This window comes from Sabethes cyaneus, chromosome 1 (assembly GCF_943734655.1).
Source record: "Sabethes cyaneus chromosome 1, idSabCyanKW18_F2, whole genome shotgun sequence".
Taxonomy (NCBI): Eukaryota; Metazoa; Arthropoda; class Insecta; order Diptera; family Culicidae; genus Sabethes; species Sabethes cyaneus.
This window is the reverse complement of record NC_071353.1, coordinates 6,226,900-6,244,618: the sequence shown is the minus strand read 5'-3', so window position 1 is coordinate 6,244,618 and position 17,719 is coordinate 6,226,900. Positions and strand designations below refer to the sequence as shown.

At 44.5% G+C, this 17,719-nt stretch overlaps 1 protein-coding gene across 1 annotated transcript in view; it reads right to left on the bottom strand.

The window, feature by feature from the left end:
* Positions 1-1,171: 1,171 nt before the first annotated feature.
* The window catches only part of LOC128735448 (serine-rich adhesin for platelets), a 71,486-nt gene continuing 54,938 nt past the window's right edge, over positions 1,172-17,719 (bottom strand). The window contains exons 6-9 of the mRNA XM_053829934.1: positions 7,218-7,658; positions 4,386-7,136; positions 4,140-4,321; positions 1,172-1,388 (exon numbers count right to left, since the gene is read on the bottom strand). Coding sequence (XP_053685909.1) covers positions 1,172-1,388; positions 4,140-4,321; positions 4,386-7,136; positions 7,218-7,658 — 3,591 coding nt within the window. The remainder of the gene's footprint in view (positions 1,389-4,139; positions 4,322-4,385; positions 7,137-7,217; positions 7,659-17,719) is intronic.

The following is a 17,719-nucleotide window of genomic DNA, read 5'->3' as shown; positions in this document are numbered from 1 at the left end:
CTAGATAGTTGTTATGCTGTGCCCCAATTTTGTACTCATGGTTTATAAAATCAATGACCTTTTGGGGTTTGGGTTCTATGCTTGGTATGGAATATGAAAGAAACTTCTGTAGAAGTTATGCCTAGATAAAGCAAGAGCCTCGTTTCAAGTTTAGAGGTATAATGTGTCGGTATCATCCGATACTCTTTAAATGATAAAGAGGGGAACTGTGTCCGGTTAGGAGATCCATGATCGTGCGTAGATCACTGTGGGCAGCTAAGTTTAGTTTTTTGTTCAGAATTATTCCGAGATGTTGGATTTCATTACTGAAGCTCAGCCTACCACCAATCAGTACAGGAGAAGTAACAGTGTGTTTTCTTCGCCTATAATTCAATACGAGTAGAATACCATCTGGGTCGATTGCATTGGTTCCATTTTTAACATTTTTCTCTATTCATCACCAAGCGCGAGGTGAGGATACCCTTCTCCCCAGCCGTGATGTGCCAAGACAGATATCTAGCTGGGTGTTGACCCCGACGCACAGCGAATTACCCAGCAAGATTTGATACGACTCGTTGGTAGTTGGCAGTTCTTCTTCCTTCTTTCGCTTGACGTAGACAGGGTCGATTGGATTTTGAACGTTTTGGTATTCACGTGTCCGAACCGCTTCACGATCTTGTTGAATCAACCCGTATTTAGTGTCCGTCTTACTTTTCGATCCGATTCCCGAGAAATAGTCGTAACTCTCGCTGGCTTGAAAATTTGAACTTCTTCACCAGCGCCTTCGGGATCATCTCGAATTCTTCTGGTGTGTGACAGCATACGGCCATGTCGTCCACATGTACAGGCAAGGATCCGAGTCGGCATGCTTGAAGTCTATCTTCTTGAATGTTTTGTCAAGCTTCTAGTTCCAGGCCCGTACCGATTGTTTGCACGCTAGGGTTGGTAGAGACACTAGCTCCCGCGTTTGGTTGTCCCGCAGCAAGCAGTTGACGGGATGACTGAGGATCCCGTTCTGTCAAGCTTCTGCTTTCGAGCACTGGATTGCTTCGGAATAGTTACCTGGCTTGTTGGTGTTGTTGCTGGTGACACCCGTGACTTGTCCATAGCATTGTGGCTGGACTGCCTTGGTGGATCTCTTCGAACGTCGTCCTCTAACTGGATTTCTGGGTATCGTCGTCATCGGATTGGTTCACAACAACGGTCCCGTCGCTCCGCCGTCCACGCTTTCCTCTTGTTCTGTTGTGGTTAGCTTTAATTTGGAGTAGAATTCAATCATGTTCTCCTCTTGAACGCTTTCGGTAAGCTCATCGTAGTCGCCTTCTACAAATGAAGCATCCCTGATAATGTAGACCTTCCGGAAGGTTTTGTCGAGGAAACGATACGCCTCGTGATCCTGGGAACGCCAGCTTCCGGGATGTAGGAATTAGGTTTGAGTCCATCAGGTTTGAGGCCATTCCACAGTTCATATGGCGTGACTGTTACGGAAATTGATGATGATATACTTTGAAGATATATTGTCGTGTTATATTATAGTCGTCCAATAGCACTGGTCCAGTCCGGAATCGAATAGTAGACACCGGCTCATCTCGGTCAGATAACGGTTTCGTCGTTCTGCTACCCCGTTTCCGGTACACGTTCTTATTCACCAGGTCCAATGGTGCTTCAGTGGTCGAGCTTACCTTTCCAACAACACTCGCAGGTGACTAAATCATCTCTCTCTATTCGGGAAATCGCGTTCAGGTCTCGGTGGCCGAATTTTTGGTGCCGCTCCTGCTTGAAACCCCTTCTTGTGGCTCTCAACGGCCAGCAGGATGACCACCTTCGGTTGCTTCAGGTAGAAGAGGCCCTGTTTGAGCGTTGTTATGGTTGACAAGCATCATTCGGCAACCGTTGATGTCAAAAATAACAGTTGCATTTTTCTGCATCAGCGACGGAACAGACCAAAGGTTCATAGCCAGCGTAGGTGTGTAGAGCGTTCTGCTCACGGTCATCTCGGTTTGCTTGATGCCCTGGTCGTTGTAGCATCGGATCACGCCCGGGGCCTTCTACTTCGACGATAGCTCGCTTCCTATCGGCAAGTGTGCCATGTTTCACCTCGCTTTCGTGAAAAATTCTCGGTCCTCAGTCCTCGGTCCTCCTCAGTCCACGATCCACGGCTTGTCCGCGCTTCGATCCTCGTGTTGGTCGGCCAGAAATACAAATGAAACGGAATTGTAATTTACCTCTTTTTCGGGCGATGATAGATTTCCCGGTTTTTTCGATTTCGGTTCCATCTGGTTGAAGCGCACAAATCCTGCATGTGGCCCACATTCTTGCAGTAGTGGGAGGCCAGCGATTTATTTCTACCCTGTCTGATTTTCATCGCCGAATCCCTCGCGGAGTCATGCCATTTCGCGGTCTTACCCAAGATTTTTTGCTTGACAAGTTCCAGAGTCAAGTCCACATCCGACGATCCGGTCGAACGAACTTGGAAGAATCCTCAAGATCATCACGACCATGAGATTTTCAATTTCTGCTTGCAGAAATCAAAAGAGCAAAATCGAAGCGAAAAGGTGGCACACTCTTTTCGCTTCGATTTTGCCTGCGGCTAGGTCGAGGTCATTATAAAATTTCAACTAAAATTTTGATGGCCCTGAAAAGGGCTAGTTATTTTAAATTGAAGTCGATAGCGTTGATTTGGTGTCTCCACGGCACATCAGCCGACGAATGACAATACCTTGCACAATGGTGGACAGCAGCCAGATATTTTGCTGCTTCTTTCCTTTTTCAAGTTTGTCGCTATCACAGCACAGCAAACCACACGACGGATGAGTGAGTGGTGAGCAGAAATGCTGTCTTTTACGACGAGACGTTTGAAATGCGTAGTATTGAAGCTTCCAAATCGGAGACGTAAGATCTTCCTCAATATTATTTGTCCGCAAAATTAAGGTCACGAACGATTCACAAATATCACCCTTCCCTGATTTTCTATGGCTTGAATCAATGCTTGTAAATTTAATTTGTACAACCATCCTAGTGGGTGATGCAACTATAAACACACTCCGATTAGCAATCAGAGTGTTGTGGGTTCTAGTCTCACCTGCGAAGTAAATAACTACATCTCCAGTTCCTAGAAAAGTAAAGTAAGTTGTATAAACAGTTGAACAGTATTAAGGATAATATTTCGATACTAATTTTGAAAGAAAACAAAAAACAATAAATTTAACCGACGAATATCTCATCTCCTCGAAGGTCACATGTTGGACTGTTTGTATGTGTTAGTAAATTAGTACTCAGCGGAGACACCGTTGAAACCGTAGATGAACCGACGATTCTGCACGACAACGCCTTTGGAGGGCACAAAAAGTTTCTTTTTTCTTAAGAAAGAGTTCCATCAAAACGATACTAAAACGGTTCGCTTCATCTCATCGGTTTTGACGGTGTCCCCGCGCGGTTCGCAACTAGAATGCGCTATTTAAGAGGCACTAGGAAATAAGGGGACGCATCACACAAACACACACTGACATAATAAGAAGCGGCACTGACTGTAGGTGTTAAAATTGTCCTAAACAAGTGTGAAACTATTTCGGTTCATCACTTTTTTGCTGTTGTGGTTGTTGTTTGTTGTTGTTGCAACTGGATAGATGGCAGCGTTGAGTTTTTATGGCAGTCGAGTACGTGCTTCGCTACTGTCTGTACAAAACGAAACGAACACTGACTAGAAGGAAACTAGAGGAGACATGAGAAGAGCTATAGGAAAAGACGCGTCTGTGTATTTCTGTCTGGCTACACTGCTGCGGATGAAATGTATATACGGTGATTTCTAACCACGAACGCAAACTGAAGAAATACTAGAGGAAATACTTGACCGGACGAACACACGAACACAAATATACTCGCTAGCAACACATAGCCGAGTCGAGTGATGTGTAGTTTACTGTTTCTAGTTTTCTAGAGAAGAACAATAGTAGGATACTTGTTGTCTAGCGAACTAAGGATTCATAAATACAGAACGATTTGAACTGAAAATGAAAACGAAATCAAAACGCGCAGGTTGCTTGAAAAAACCACTGATTCTGAATAGGGGGTTTTCTGTTTTGTTTTTTTTTTTGACTAAATCTGTCTGTTCGTGTACTTGTTTTTGTTCTAATTACGGACAATGACTGGGGTGATCTTACTTGCCGCACACCTTGCAGGGATAATCATCCTTTGTTGGTATGTGGTTAGGGTTAATAGGGTTACCAGCAGCGGTAGTACTCAAGAAATTACCATTTTGCGTAGTGCCGTTCAGGTGTGCCGCCGAACGTCCGATACAGTGAATGCGGATGTGACCGTGCAGGGCGGCTTTCGAGGAGAAACTCTGTGAAGAAGATTTGGTTGATTGAAGGAGGAAGTGTAATGGGAAAATTTTGAGAAAATCTTACCGCTGAACAGTCGGGAACCTCACAGACGTGCGGACGCACGTCGCTCGTGGAGCTACTGTTGCTGCTGTTGGCACTCGAATGGTGACCTAGACCGCTGGATTTGACAGTGTTGGTGGTATAGGCGGCGTGATCTAGGAGTAAATCGTCCGGATTGACGTTCATGTTGATGAATTTCATTGAATTGTCGCCGTGCTGAAGAAGGTGAGTGGTTTTGTAATCTACGCATAGTTTTTTCCAAAAGTAATACAATTGAACGCAGTCGTCAGTAGACTTGGCCGGCAGCAACTCGGAGGCTATTCGGAAAAAGTCTTTTCCGTACAGTTCCAATCCACGGATAAACTGTTCCATTTCGCTGGGTGACCATCGCCGGTGCAAACCGGTCGCAGGAGTTTGCATCAGGTTCAGAATAGCGATGTGGATTTCACCTTGAGCTTCCAGTAGTGCCTTTAAAGCCGTTTCTTCGGAATGACATCCTAGCGGTACTGCGGAAGAGCGCGAAAGTTCAACGTAGCGTGCGATTTGGGTTTCGTTCTGAACCACCACAGGGTCCCACATGTGTTGATCGGACTGATTGTTAGACTGATTGTAGCTGGGTGCGGTGCAGTCGGGAATTGTTGCCTGATAGTCGTTGCCTAGATTGATGCGAGGCCGTATAGGAAGCGGTGGTTCACTGAAAATGTCGGAGGTGTCATCAACGGTCGAATCGGAAACAGAACTGGACTGGCTGGCTAGTGTGGAAGCGATCGTCGAGTACAGTCCGGAAGCAGTTCGGTTTGGATTCAGCATCGGCTGTGGAGTGTAGTGCGTAACGGGAACTGCCGTGGTGGATTTGCGTAACTTCGAGTGGTAAATGGGTGACTTCCGGATCGATACCGTCGGCAGCAGGGCGGCGGGCCGTTTACGCAGGAGAGCATGCTGCAATTTCGGGGAACTGCTGCTGCCGCTGCTGCTGGTACTGGAGATGCTACTCGGGCTGAGAAATACGGAGTCATTCGGGTTGTCTTTTGGAATTTGCTCAGTTTGTACGGTTAGTGGAATTTTGTTTGTATCACTAGCTGCGGCGAACGCTGGAGCATCCGCTTCAGTTTTAAGCTTTTTGGCACTCGGTGGTGAGAAGGTGCTGTTGTTGTTATTGTTGTTGTTGCTCAACTGCTGCTGACTTAGTTGTTGTTGCTGCTGCTGTTGTTGTTGCTGCTCGAACAAGAATTTCTGGTGCTGTCGATGGGCGAAATCTTTCGGCGAAGAGGACAGCAACGGATCGTCCGAGTTGGGCATCATTTGCGATTGCAGCGAGGAAAGCCCATTCAGGTAGTATAAATCGATGTCGGCTTCTGCGATGGCTACGTCTTCGTCGCTGGGAAGTACCTCTTCCAGTGCTTCCTTGACTTCTTCCGCACTGGACATGGTGGCGGAGAAGAAGGCATTCGACAGTGGAGAGGAAGCGTTGCGATTTTCGTTGATAAATGCTTGTGCTTCGTCGAGAAAGTCCAAATTGATTTTGGAAGGGGAGTGCACATTGCCAGGGGTGCTAATGGAGGAATCCGTCGGTTTACTGGCGCTTGATTCTTCGACGAAGAAACTATCTTCGCTTTTGAACAGCTCGTGACAGTGCTCGTCAAGGATGTTCTTGTTGCTGCGGAAAAGATCGTGGTTTTCATCCAACAGTTCATTCTTTAGGGCGAGGATTTTTTCATCGTTGAGTTTAACGTCTTTGGGTTCTACTTTGAAGAAGCCATCATCGAGAAAGTTGGTAGTGTTGCGTTTGTCATCGAAGAAGGAGCTGGCGTCGGAGAAGTGGCGGGAATCGTCCAGGAAGGGAGATGCCTGCGTTACGGGCTCGTGGGAAGCCGGCGGTGTCGGGTATGCCAGCGGCGATGGAAGGGGCGAGTTAGAGGTTTGGCTTCCCGTCGGGTCAGAGTTATTACCGGCATTCGATGAACTGCCACTGTACAGAATGAAATCTTTGGAATGAAGAGCACTGAATTCAGCTAAACTTTCAGGTAGTGGAGAGTCCAGTACGGCTTGCAGCTGACGGGAAGGAGTAAAGGTTTGCTCGTTGATTGTTGTGTAGTCGGAAAGTGATGCTATTTCGTCTAGCTGATCGGATGACGAGGGATCCTGAAGGAGCTGGATCGAGTCTACGGCCTGCAATAGCATGGTCGTATCGCTAACACTGTACACATCGTTATCACTAAAGAAGGCAGCAGCGCCGGTTGCATCGGTCGAGTAGGCTAAAGTGAAAACATCCGCACTGCCGGAAGGCGCTTGTGATATTGTGAGTGACAGAGGCGTTGAATCGCTGCTGGCGGTCGTTGTCAAACTATTGGCGATCGACAGTGCCCCGCCGGTCGTTGACGACGCCGTATTGAGGTTTGCCGGCAGCACGACGGTTCTGGTGGTTGCACTCGTTGCAATCGAAGATTGCGTTGTTTGTGTTGCGATCGCTAGTTGACCAGGATCCGAACAGGTACGCTTTACGGCCACCTTTGTTCCTCGTTTTAGCAGCTCTATCAATGTGGCATCTTTGACTTCGGTAGGAAGCCCTCCGGAGTTGGTAGTGACCGAGAGTGCACCACCTGCCGCCGCCATAATAGTTGCTTTCGGATTGATAATCTGAGTGGTTCCATTTTGTGTTGATACGATCGCTACCGTTCCAGGCTTGGGGGTCAGCAACGCCTCGCTAGCTTCTAGAAGTCTTCGAGCGGTCAGCGGTGCCGCTGGCACGACGAACGAACCCTTCAACAACAGATTCTACGGTTACCAAATTGGGAAAAGTTCAACTAGATTAGAACACCAAACACCGATAAAGTTGAATGAATAGCGGGTACATACCTTCAGGTCCTTACTGCGCTTGTTGATGATCTTTTCCTCGATCAGGGCCCGCACACCGACGCTGGCGGTTTGCAGCGGCGGTCCGGTATGTTCTTTCTTATCACATTTTTTCGTTTCGGAGTCTTTCTTGAAGTAGCCTCCATGTAGGCGCATGTGCCCGTTAAGGGCCGGGATGTTTTTGAACTTCCGGTGGCACAGGTTGCACTCGACGGGCTTCTGGTCGGACTTGTTCAGCGCTTGCCCTACGGATGAGTTCTGCGATTGAGCGGCGCCAGCGCCACCTGCTGCTGTGGAAGAACCCGCGCTGTCGACGCTTACAGCCGCTTGCGTTGTGATGGAGCTCGTACTGGTGAGGCTTTGCGAAGAACTGCTTTGGCTTGTGGAAACGGAGTTGGCAATCACCGATGACGTCGGGGTCAATTTGTGCTGGCTCAGCTGGAGCTGGTAGGAGAAAGGAACGTAAAAGAGAAAGGGATGTAAGAATAATTTACGATTCACTAATCAAGCTATCTGTAACTGAATGCTCGCAGGAAAAGTGCAAAGCTAGTTGGCGGACGACCGATGGGCGGGAAAGTATCTTGAGAATTCAACCGGAAAAGGTCAAATTTATTGACTTTTTTTTCGGTCCGTCTCAGGCCGATAGCGGGGTTTCTGGCCAAATATTTTGACGACGACGAAAATGGAGTTACATTTTTTCCCGTTAGACCGTTAACAATGAAACCGGCTATATCTTGAGAGCCTGAATCGGACGGCACCGAGTGCTGATTGTGATTGTTATAACACACACTAAGAGCCACTTCTGAGAGGGCTTTCGGGTGGAGTTTTTCGACTCAGTGCATTCGCCAGTACCAGTAGTAAAATGGTAGAAGGCAAAAAAAACAGTTCTGCTCCTGTGATTGCGAGAGCTACTTTTTGTTTTCTTCCGGTGCAAATACCGGAGTTACACACTGTGTGTATTCCTCCCCTTTTCAAACCCGGCAGTTTGGGGCGTCCGCGCGCAAGGTATTATTCCGCGTGAGTGTGTTGTGTCGAATTGTGTTTCTGGTTTCTTCACCAGCAGCATCCAGCATGAGGATGAGAGGATCCACTTGGCGCTGAAAGTTCTCTGATGGTGAATGCTGGCTCGAGTGGTTCCGCTGGAAGTGAACATACGCTTGGCTGGTTAGTGCCGCTGACGTGTTTTTCTTTTCTTTTGCTGTGCTACTCTGAAAGCCAGCGGGAATTACGGAACGGAATTGGGGAGTGGTTCTACTTTTTTTTCGGTAGCTCTTTTCTGTTTCTTTTCTGGCGACGATAAAGAGCTTATTGTTGTAATGGCTAGTTGAAGCTCGAAAGGATGGAGATTTGATACGTCTTTCGAATGGCTGGAACAAGAAGATTGCGACACACGCACCTAATGACGGTGAAGGTAACCAAAAGGGTTTAGACGAAGCTGTACCATTGCACCGCAGTACGGTAGCAAACTTCGGAGATGTGGCCACCTATGGAAGGGTTTGCTGTCTGGTCTCGCCCGATTCGAACAATTCGAAAGAATTTCTGGTGATTAAGGAGAAGCCAAATTCAACTTTTACTTTCTGTTTCTTACAATATTACAAAGAATTTCTATCTATAGCTTTTTTAAAAGAAACGCGAAAAGTCTTAACAGTCTTAATGCGTTTTTCTTATAAGCTTAAAATTAATACTGATTTTGTGGATGAAAATGAATCACAGATGGACGAAGACCCAGCAGATTGTTTCCTGACGTCAGACTACGCCTCACGGGAAGGTAGAGTGTCCGTCTGAAAAATCTTAAAGTGCATCGCATCGGTTCCAATACAGAAAAATATCGATTTTTAAGTGCCACGCAAGGGAACACTTGTCAGGTGTCCTGCCATCTATCTTCTTCTTCTGCACATATAAGAGCCTTGTCTGTAACCGAAACCAGGCCCCTGATGGGGCGCCATATTTTCGTGGTACAATCGTCCGCATTAAGCGAGACACAAACCAATTATGCCAGACTGCATTCAAGACAAGCAAAAGTAACGAAGTTGCATCCGCTCTCAATTCGCTATGACGGCACCGCACGACCTCTTTACCACTAACAGAACTGCTCGTAGTTGAATGCGTGAAAATTATTTTCGACATGTTTCTGCCTTTTGCACTCGTACAAGCATTTCTAAACTCCTTTTTTTTGTCCACCTGGAAGTATTATTAAACTTTTCTCATACTGATAATACGTTAATTGCGGTTCAAGTTATTCATTTACGATACAGGACGGTATCTTCTCTCTATTTAACTAAATACGGTTCAGAGATGTTTACAATAGTTTAGCTGCTGGATAACCGAAAAAGGCAAGGTAAAGACCTTTTCTTTGTTACGTATCATGTTGAATAAAACAGCAATTGGAAATTTGCAAATATACAGTCAGTCCACAATCATGGGTCACACACAATTATGGGCCATTTTAGCTTTTTCTGCTGATTAATGCGTGAATATTATACGAAGTGATTGCTAAAATTGTTAGTCATAAGTAGCAGTAATAATTTGATCAATCATTAGGTGATATGTAAACGCGAATCAGCAGCTAGAGCTAAAATGACCCACAATTGTGTGTGACCCATGATTGTGGACAGACTGTACTCCAGCATATCTGGTTTGATGGGCAGCGAAATTGCCAAGCAATGGATGAAGGAGGTGGCTAGGCGTTGGGAACAATATTTCGATACATTGTTGAATGGTCAACAAGATGGAGCACTCAACAGAAATAGGAGAACGACTGAAGATGATGGACAAGCTGTGGATCCACTAACTTTGTACGAGGTTTATAATCTTATCAGCGAGATTGCTGAAAATGACAAAGCAGCTGGAAAGGATGACATCCCTGCTGAACTTTTGAAAGTCGGGACCGAACTTTTGAAAGAACGGGCGCACATTCATTTGACAGTACCGTCTCAGTCATTCAGAATTTGAAAAACTTATATATGGGACGATTGAAGAACTACTTATTATCTACAACTTTTCTGAATAAAGTATTGCTGTATCTTTTGTATTTACGGTGCTACAATGCTAGTAACTCATTAGTGACTAAATGAACGTTCACTTAGTCACTAAAGATCTACTAGCATTGTAGCGCCTCGATAAATTCCGGCAATTTAACTTGCAGACTCACCATTTGTTTATAGACTTCAGGGCGGTGTACGGTTCAGTTAAACGCAATGAGGTGTGGCAAATTATGCTCGAACATGGTTTTCCAACAAAACTGACAGGGCTGAAACGTTCTATTGTTAATGGTTCCAATCAAGCATTAGGATAGCGGGTGAAACATCGGATTCGATGGTGACGTTAGATGGTTTGAATTTGCTTTTCAACATTGTATTGGAAGGTGCTATTCGAAGGGTAGGCATATAGAGAATCGGTACCATCTTCAAGAAACCTCATATGCTCCTAGCGTTTGCGGATGACATCGGTATCATCGGTGTTAACCGTAGAGCTGTGGAAACAGAGAACACGCGTCCTAAAGTGGAAGCTGCGCGACGCAAAGCTTTTCATAAATTCTTTCAAAACAAAGTATATGTTGGCCCGTGGATGTTGGAACTGCGGTGGTGATAGTTGGATATACTTTTGAAATGGTCGACGAATTTGTTTACCTTGGTACGTTCATGACAAGTGACAGCGATGTGACTCGTTAAGTAAAAAGGCTGCCAACAGGGCCGTTTTCGGATTACGTAGCCAGCTGATGTCCCGTAGCCTGCAACTCCGTACAACACTCGTACCATATAAAACGCTAATTCTCCCGGTGGTACTCTACGGCCACAAACCGTGGAAATTGAAAGAAACCGACCGACGAACTCTTGTCGTTTTTGATCATTTTCGCGATCATTTCTTGGCGGCATATCAGACAAAAGAGTGTGGCGCAGGCGCATGAAACCTAACAAGTAAACCAAGATGCGGATATTGTGAAGCGACTAAACCACGGCAGGGTAAAATGGGCTGGTCACGTAGCAAGGATGTTGGATGAGAGACCAGCGAAAACAGACCGCGTACCCATTGGATGAGCGCTGTTGACGTAGCTGCTAGAGCAGCGGGTGTTAGGGACTACTGGAGAGCGGCAGTCCAAGACCGAGAAATGTGGAGACGACTCCTGAATTCGGCATGGATTCGATAAGTGGATTGTCGCTAAAAAAGTCACGTAAGTAATGGATGAAGGAGAGTTGAAGATGGCAGAGTTTTAAAAATTAACTCATGGTCCGGTTATAAGCAAATGATGGAGTAGCCGTATATCGCTCAGAAAAAAATTGGAAATCATTTTACTTCCGCCTGACTCAACCTCGGTTCTGTAAACCGCAGATATATATATATATATATATATATATATATATTAATCGGCCATTCAAGGATCGCATACGAAACGTATGTAATAAAATTCAATGGCATCACAATCTTGAGCGGAACAATGTATTGGCAATTCTAGACATGCTTTGATACCAAGGCTAGAAAGTTTTTATGGTATCATGGTATTCATGGTATCGGACCGACTTCATTGATGAACATCCATATGAATTTAATACACCAGCGTAATTTTGTCTTGATTTTTCAAGATAAGCAACATGCAATAAACAATCTTGCACTAATTTTTGCTTTTTCTAGTACATTTGTAGTTTCAATTCAGAACACCAAACATGCTTCCCGGAATTAACGAGGAGAAAAGTTTAATAACACACGAAAAAGGGATTTTAGAAAAGCTTGTTGTATAATCTAATTATCCTTTTTCAAACAATATCATTTTCTTTTCGATCTGTTACGTTCCGGATATTCCAAATGTACCATGCACCTCCATTAAGTCAAATGCGCATATAAATTTCAAGTTAAGTTTTCTCCAAAAAGTTTCATAGGCTACACCTATACGAGCAGTGCAGTTGAGTTCTGGTTCGACAGGACTACACTATAGTGTATATGGTTAAGCTCTAAGCCTGTGACCAATAGTGATGTTTCCTTGTTAGCTGTACCAGTATATGCTTAAACCAGGTAAGGCCATCGATCGTTGTTGTTTGGCTTCGATCTTAGAGGAAGACACTGCTTCCAGGCAACTCTCCCCATTTCATATCAAAAATGTTGTGGCGACTCGTGGGGGTTTAGCCTTACCTGTTCAACCACCGCAATACTCCGTATACGCAACATAGCAAGCGCTACGTGAATACTACTATTATTTAACCCTTAAATGCGCAATGTTGTTTTAAAACAACATAGTGAAAAACATCCCCAAAGTAAATTATGTTTACCGCCTTTAGATAAGTAAGTTTTCTTTTCAAATGATTTTTTCAGCGTGCGCATTTAAGGGTTAAATAACAACGGAATTCGACGGTTTACTTTACCAGCAAACTCGTCTCTGAATTTAACTACGAACCGAAAGCTTTTCGTTCAATTTACCTATTGAACCAAATTCAAGAATAACCACCTCCTGCGATGCGCGCGCACCACTGGCAATATGCGTAAGTTGTTCAATGCTGAAGATGAACGAGTTAATGAGACAATAATGCGCCCGCGCTTTCGAGTAAAAGCTGTTTCACATTCTCTTTTTATCTCCTTCGTACCAACACATTGTTCCTGGTGCTAATTCAGTATCAAGAATCAACACCAGGAATAATTTGTTGGTATGCTTGTGCATTGAGATCTCTAAAGCAACGTTCAAACGTCGTGTTGAACGGTTTGCTCATCACCTTCGTAACTAAACTAAATTCGTATTGCATATGCGTCGGTGCAAACGAAATCATGAACGAGTGATGAAAACAGTTTTGTCGGGCAGAACGAGCTGACGAGCCGCATTACAATAAAACTTTAAGCGTTACCATCTTAAATATTTCCACAGTTCTTCACTAGTCTTGAATTCAGATGAAATCTAGTCACAAAAATGTGTAGTAGGTAGTAAAATTAAACCAATCGATTTAATGCCAACACAATCGTAAATCTGCTTTAACATCTGCACCTCTTTAGGGTACTGTTTGCTTCTAAACTCTTCTTCCCTACTCCTGGTAATTTTATTCTCAAATCGAGATGCACTTCTCTCGTTCTACCGCCTACATATAAAGCTTCAGTTATCAGAGAAGGAAAACCATGCATGCTGCGGGGAAGTGTATTTAACGATAAGATTACCGAGGCCGGCCACCGACTGTCGTTGCCATTGTAGGTTTTGTCGGTCGACGTTTATAGTTGGAAAAGCGACAATTTGTACAGGGAAATAAATTAGTGCTGTACGTGTGTGTGTGTGGGGGGGGGGATGAACCTACGAACGGGCAGCGGAATGGGAAAATGAAGAGAGGGTGGTAAAAACGCAATGCATCCATCGGTGGTCAGCCGGTGTCACCCTCTGGAAGCCGGCGTATTTTATCATTTGACGGCTTAGCTAGAGCAGCTTCCCGGAGGCTGCTGATGTGGCGGCCAGAGCGTAGATAATTGCGCTGTGGGAAAGTTTCTGCCGACTGGCCTGCCTGAGGTTAGACACTGGCTGGGAGACGCTCTGTAATGATGTGGATCATTTCCGAGCTCATGATAAATTTATGGGATTAGTGCTTGAAGATGGTGAATGCGGGGTCGGTGAAAGTAATAATGAAAATCATACACGGTGGGGCTGAGTGATCGGAAAGTTACGTGTTAAAGCCGGATCAAACCGAAAGTGTCAGGCTTGTTAGTCCTTTGTGATATTGATCGCATTTTAAATGCAAAATATTTATAATAGAATTGATCAATTATTAGAATGATTCTCAAATTCAGCCAGTTCGTGGAAATCCTCACTCCGGATCGACTGGTTTTGCACACAATGACATTGTGTTGATTTAAAAAGCATCCATAATCGACCAGTCGGACTCCAGTTTATGGTACCGCTCAAGCAGCTCTCGCATCGAACATTCGCTGAATCACGCAAAACATTATCGTTTCTAAAAATAAGTCTCGCATAGTTTGGCCACTCCTGTCCAATTCTCCAAAATGACACCTCGTTATCGTTTATAGCGCATTCCGTGGCAGTCTCCTTTGGCCGATTTCCCAGAGGTTGGGGACAAAGTTGAACGACGCAATCGTTACCATTAATTCCTTCGTTGCTCCGCCGGTCCGGTCTGCGTGTGCCGTTCAGACAGCAGACAATGTGAATTTCACACCCACCCGTTTTTTTTCTTCCGCCGAACACTCCAACAGAGCAGATACCTTTCCGGTTCGGGTCTTGGGTTTTAATTTTTTTCTCCTCTTGATCCGAACGGAATGACCCAGTGTTCCATTGCCTTATAATGAAATCAGCCTAATTTAGTCCTAACGATTTTCCTCATCCTGCTGAAGTTTTTGTTTCAAAAAAGGCTAACCGGATCTGCTGCTATTAATGACTTTACCGAGTTCGGAGCGCTTTCGTGTAATGAATAAATCGGTGATTGACAGTGAATTAATTATTGCGAAATTAATCGACTTCGGCTTGCGTAACAGTTGGGAAAGTCATCCTTTAGGAAAATCAATCAATTTTTCAGTGCGGACCTCCTCACGCATAGTGTTGGCGACCTTGAACGAAACAAGCAAATCCCCACCGGTAGTTTCTCTCCGGGTCCGGGTGTTGGCAATGTCGGTAAGCCGTTACCACCGGTAATTTATCATTCGAGGATTACTTCTCAACGATGGCAGGATGGAAAAAATCAAAATTGGAGCAACACGTGCTTCTGCCGCCAACGCAAACTGCGAATCGAGATGATTCCACACGTTTACTTACATCGTTTATCAGAGATTGATGTCATCCGAAGCTGGAGATTTATTGTTGCTTTTTCGTGCACCATTTTGCCAGTGAAATCAGCAGGTGTGCGGTTTGTGCTGAAGATGTCATTGCCGCTGGTATCGTTCCCGAAAAATTCTCAACACCAGGCAATTTCTGGGCCAATATTTTACGACAAAATCCTTTTATCCACGTTCAGACAGCAACTAGGGTGGGATTGAATTTTTGTGTTCATCTACGTTTATGAGGTGCGCGAGAGGGGCGGGCGGAATTGTTTTCCCGTTTGTGACACACTTTCGACGGGGTTGGAACGGAACGGAACGGAACGAGGAAACGAAGGCTGCGCCATCATGAATATATATTTGCCAGCTTTAGTTGGGAAGCCTTTTTGCTACACGCGCCACACCACACATGATATAAGCACACACCTAAGGCAGCAGGAATCGAAAAGTTTCAAGTTTCAATTTTCCTCCGAGTGGTGGAATTTATGAATTCGAAATGCGTTTCGCAAGGGTTGGTTTAAAATTCAAGACAAAATCGCGCTGGAGCGGAGGGGGGGCGAGCGATTTTCGGAAAAAGTTTCTCCCCGGTTAGCAGCTTTAAATTTGCACATTCATTCCGGTGCCGATTGAATTTAAAACGAACAAACGAATTGGTGGTTTGAGGGAGTGATGAGGTGCTGTATTGCGTCGAGAATGTCTTTATGAGCTAGCATTCAATACAAGAAGCTTAGCAAGTCTCGAAAATTTTATACATTGGACAAAGAAATATTGAAAAGATAAGCGGAAAAGATGGTTATCGAGATTTTGTGTAGGAAAGTTTTTGATTCTGCCGAACGTGTTGGGAGTGCAAATTTTGTAGTTCGGACCTTTTTTCTAAGATCAGACATTCGTTTATTTCAAAATCGAAATCAAAAAATACTTCGTCTTTTGAGATGATCCAATTCGAAAAAACCTTTGAACCGAAAGAAGAGAATCGGTGGTTGTGCTGCATCTGTAGAAATAACTGGCAATCACAATAAATTACAATAAACCCTCAGCGTAGATGGCTCCACTCGATAGTGTAATCGTTTCGCAAGGGACTCACGTAGATGTCATCGTGATGGAGAATCAATATCGTCTTGATCGGTCTTTAGTTCACGGAATACCTTCAATTCGTCGGTGAACGTAAGCTTAGAGCAGCTTAAACGAGTGCACAGCTCGTTAACGAAAAGTACGACTAACAAAGACCGTAGGTGACTACCTAGGGGTACGCAAGATAGTATCTCGGTACAAGGCGAATTAATGTCTGGTAAAAGCGGAGCGATCGGTAAGAGCAATGATTGTATCCGCTGTGCCATACCATCAAATTAGTGATTGTAGACCGCTTTTTTTCATGAAACCATGTCGACGAATCACGATGTGCGTTTGCTTCGTTGCGCAATATGTACTCATGCAATACTGTGTTGAGCTAACTGGAGTAGAGCTGTTCCATGTCGTGGAGTAACCGCTATTTTTAACGTTTCAAAAAGCGTATTTTGGCTGTTCGTTCGCGGTTTCTATGATGTAGCAGTTCAGGGGTCCACCAAGGTTTACTGTATTGCATACAAGGAAGTCGTTGTCTAATTGAAATATTCCCATGGATGACATCGAAGATCCCGTCATAAAACCGGAGAACAGCCTGGTCAGCTAAAAGTGATGCCAAGTCTAAGGATTCTAGGCGTACATGAGCTGCAGGTTTATCGCAGGAGTTATCGAACGGGTACGATAGTTTCAGTAGTTTGAATGTATCTTTTTTTTCTATTTGGTAACCTATTTTGGAAAGGAAGGAAGTGTCTAATGCAAAGAATGATTAATAGGATGGACTGGAAAATTTCGTTATAGACCAAAAATATATTGGGTTTTGCAATGGCTGGTGGCATTCGCGCCCACACTCTTTCGATTGGTACCCGAATGTTTTACTCACTAAACTACTGCCGCCCGTTATATCAGGTAGTCTAATGCTTAGTGTTGTTTTACTCTCCCTGTTCATTCCCGTATACCAACCTAATTATTACCCAACATATTTTTAACCTCATATCGAAATTTTCCAGTTTGATCCAGTTTATCATTCTTCGTACCAAACACTTTTTCTCTTTACAAAAAAGTTTACGTTGGACTGGGACAGAGTCAGAGACAAGGAAAACAGAAAAAAACGTACCCGATGTGGTATACACTGAACATGCCGTTTCGATGGTCGGCAACCGTCTCCTCTGCTCACTCGCTTCTACCACACAACAGTTGATCTTCTCGGTGGTAGAAGCAAAGGGTAATCATACAAAAATAATTACCGTCGGCAGAAGAGCGTCTGCGTACGTGTATGGAATAATTTACACTGGAGGGACAAAATTAGATATGAGACTATCTAATATAAGGGTGCGGCAGTAGTTTGTTTGCATAAAACTTTTAGGTACCTACCAAAAGAGTGTGGGTTGAAGTCCCACCTGCCATTGAACGACTCAATGCATTTTTAGCCTACATATCGTAATTTTCCAGTTTAACACTCTTTGCACGAGACCCTTCCTCACTTTCCTATAACAAGTGTGGAGCTTTGTTTAAAACCTTGCTAAAGTCGATGATCACATCAACCTGTCTTCTTTTTTATATGGCGTTGATCAGCGAGTTGACAAATACCATCGAATTGATAACTGCATGACACACAACACTGGGTTCAGGAACCAGGAAATTTCGCGATAGTTGTCAAAGTCGTTGATAATGCAGAACGCTGGCTACAGCTGCGCGACTCTGCAATTAGGGTCGAC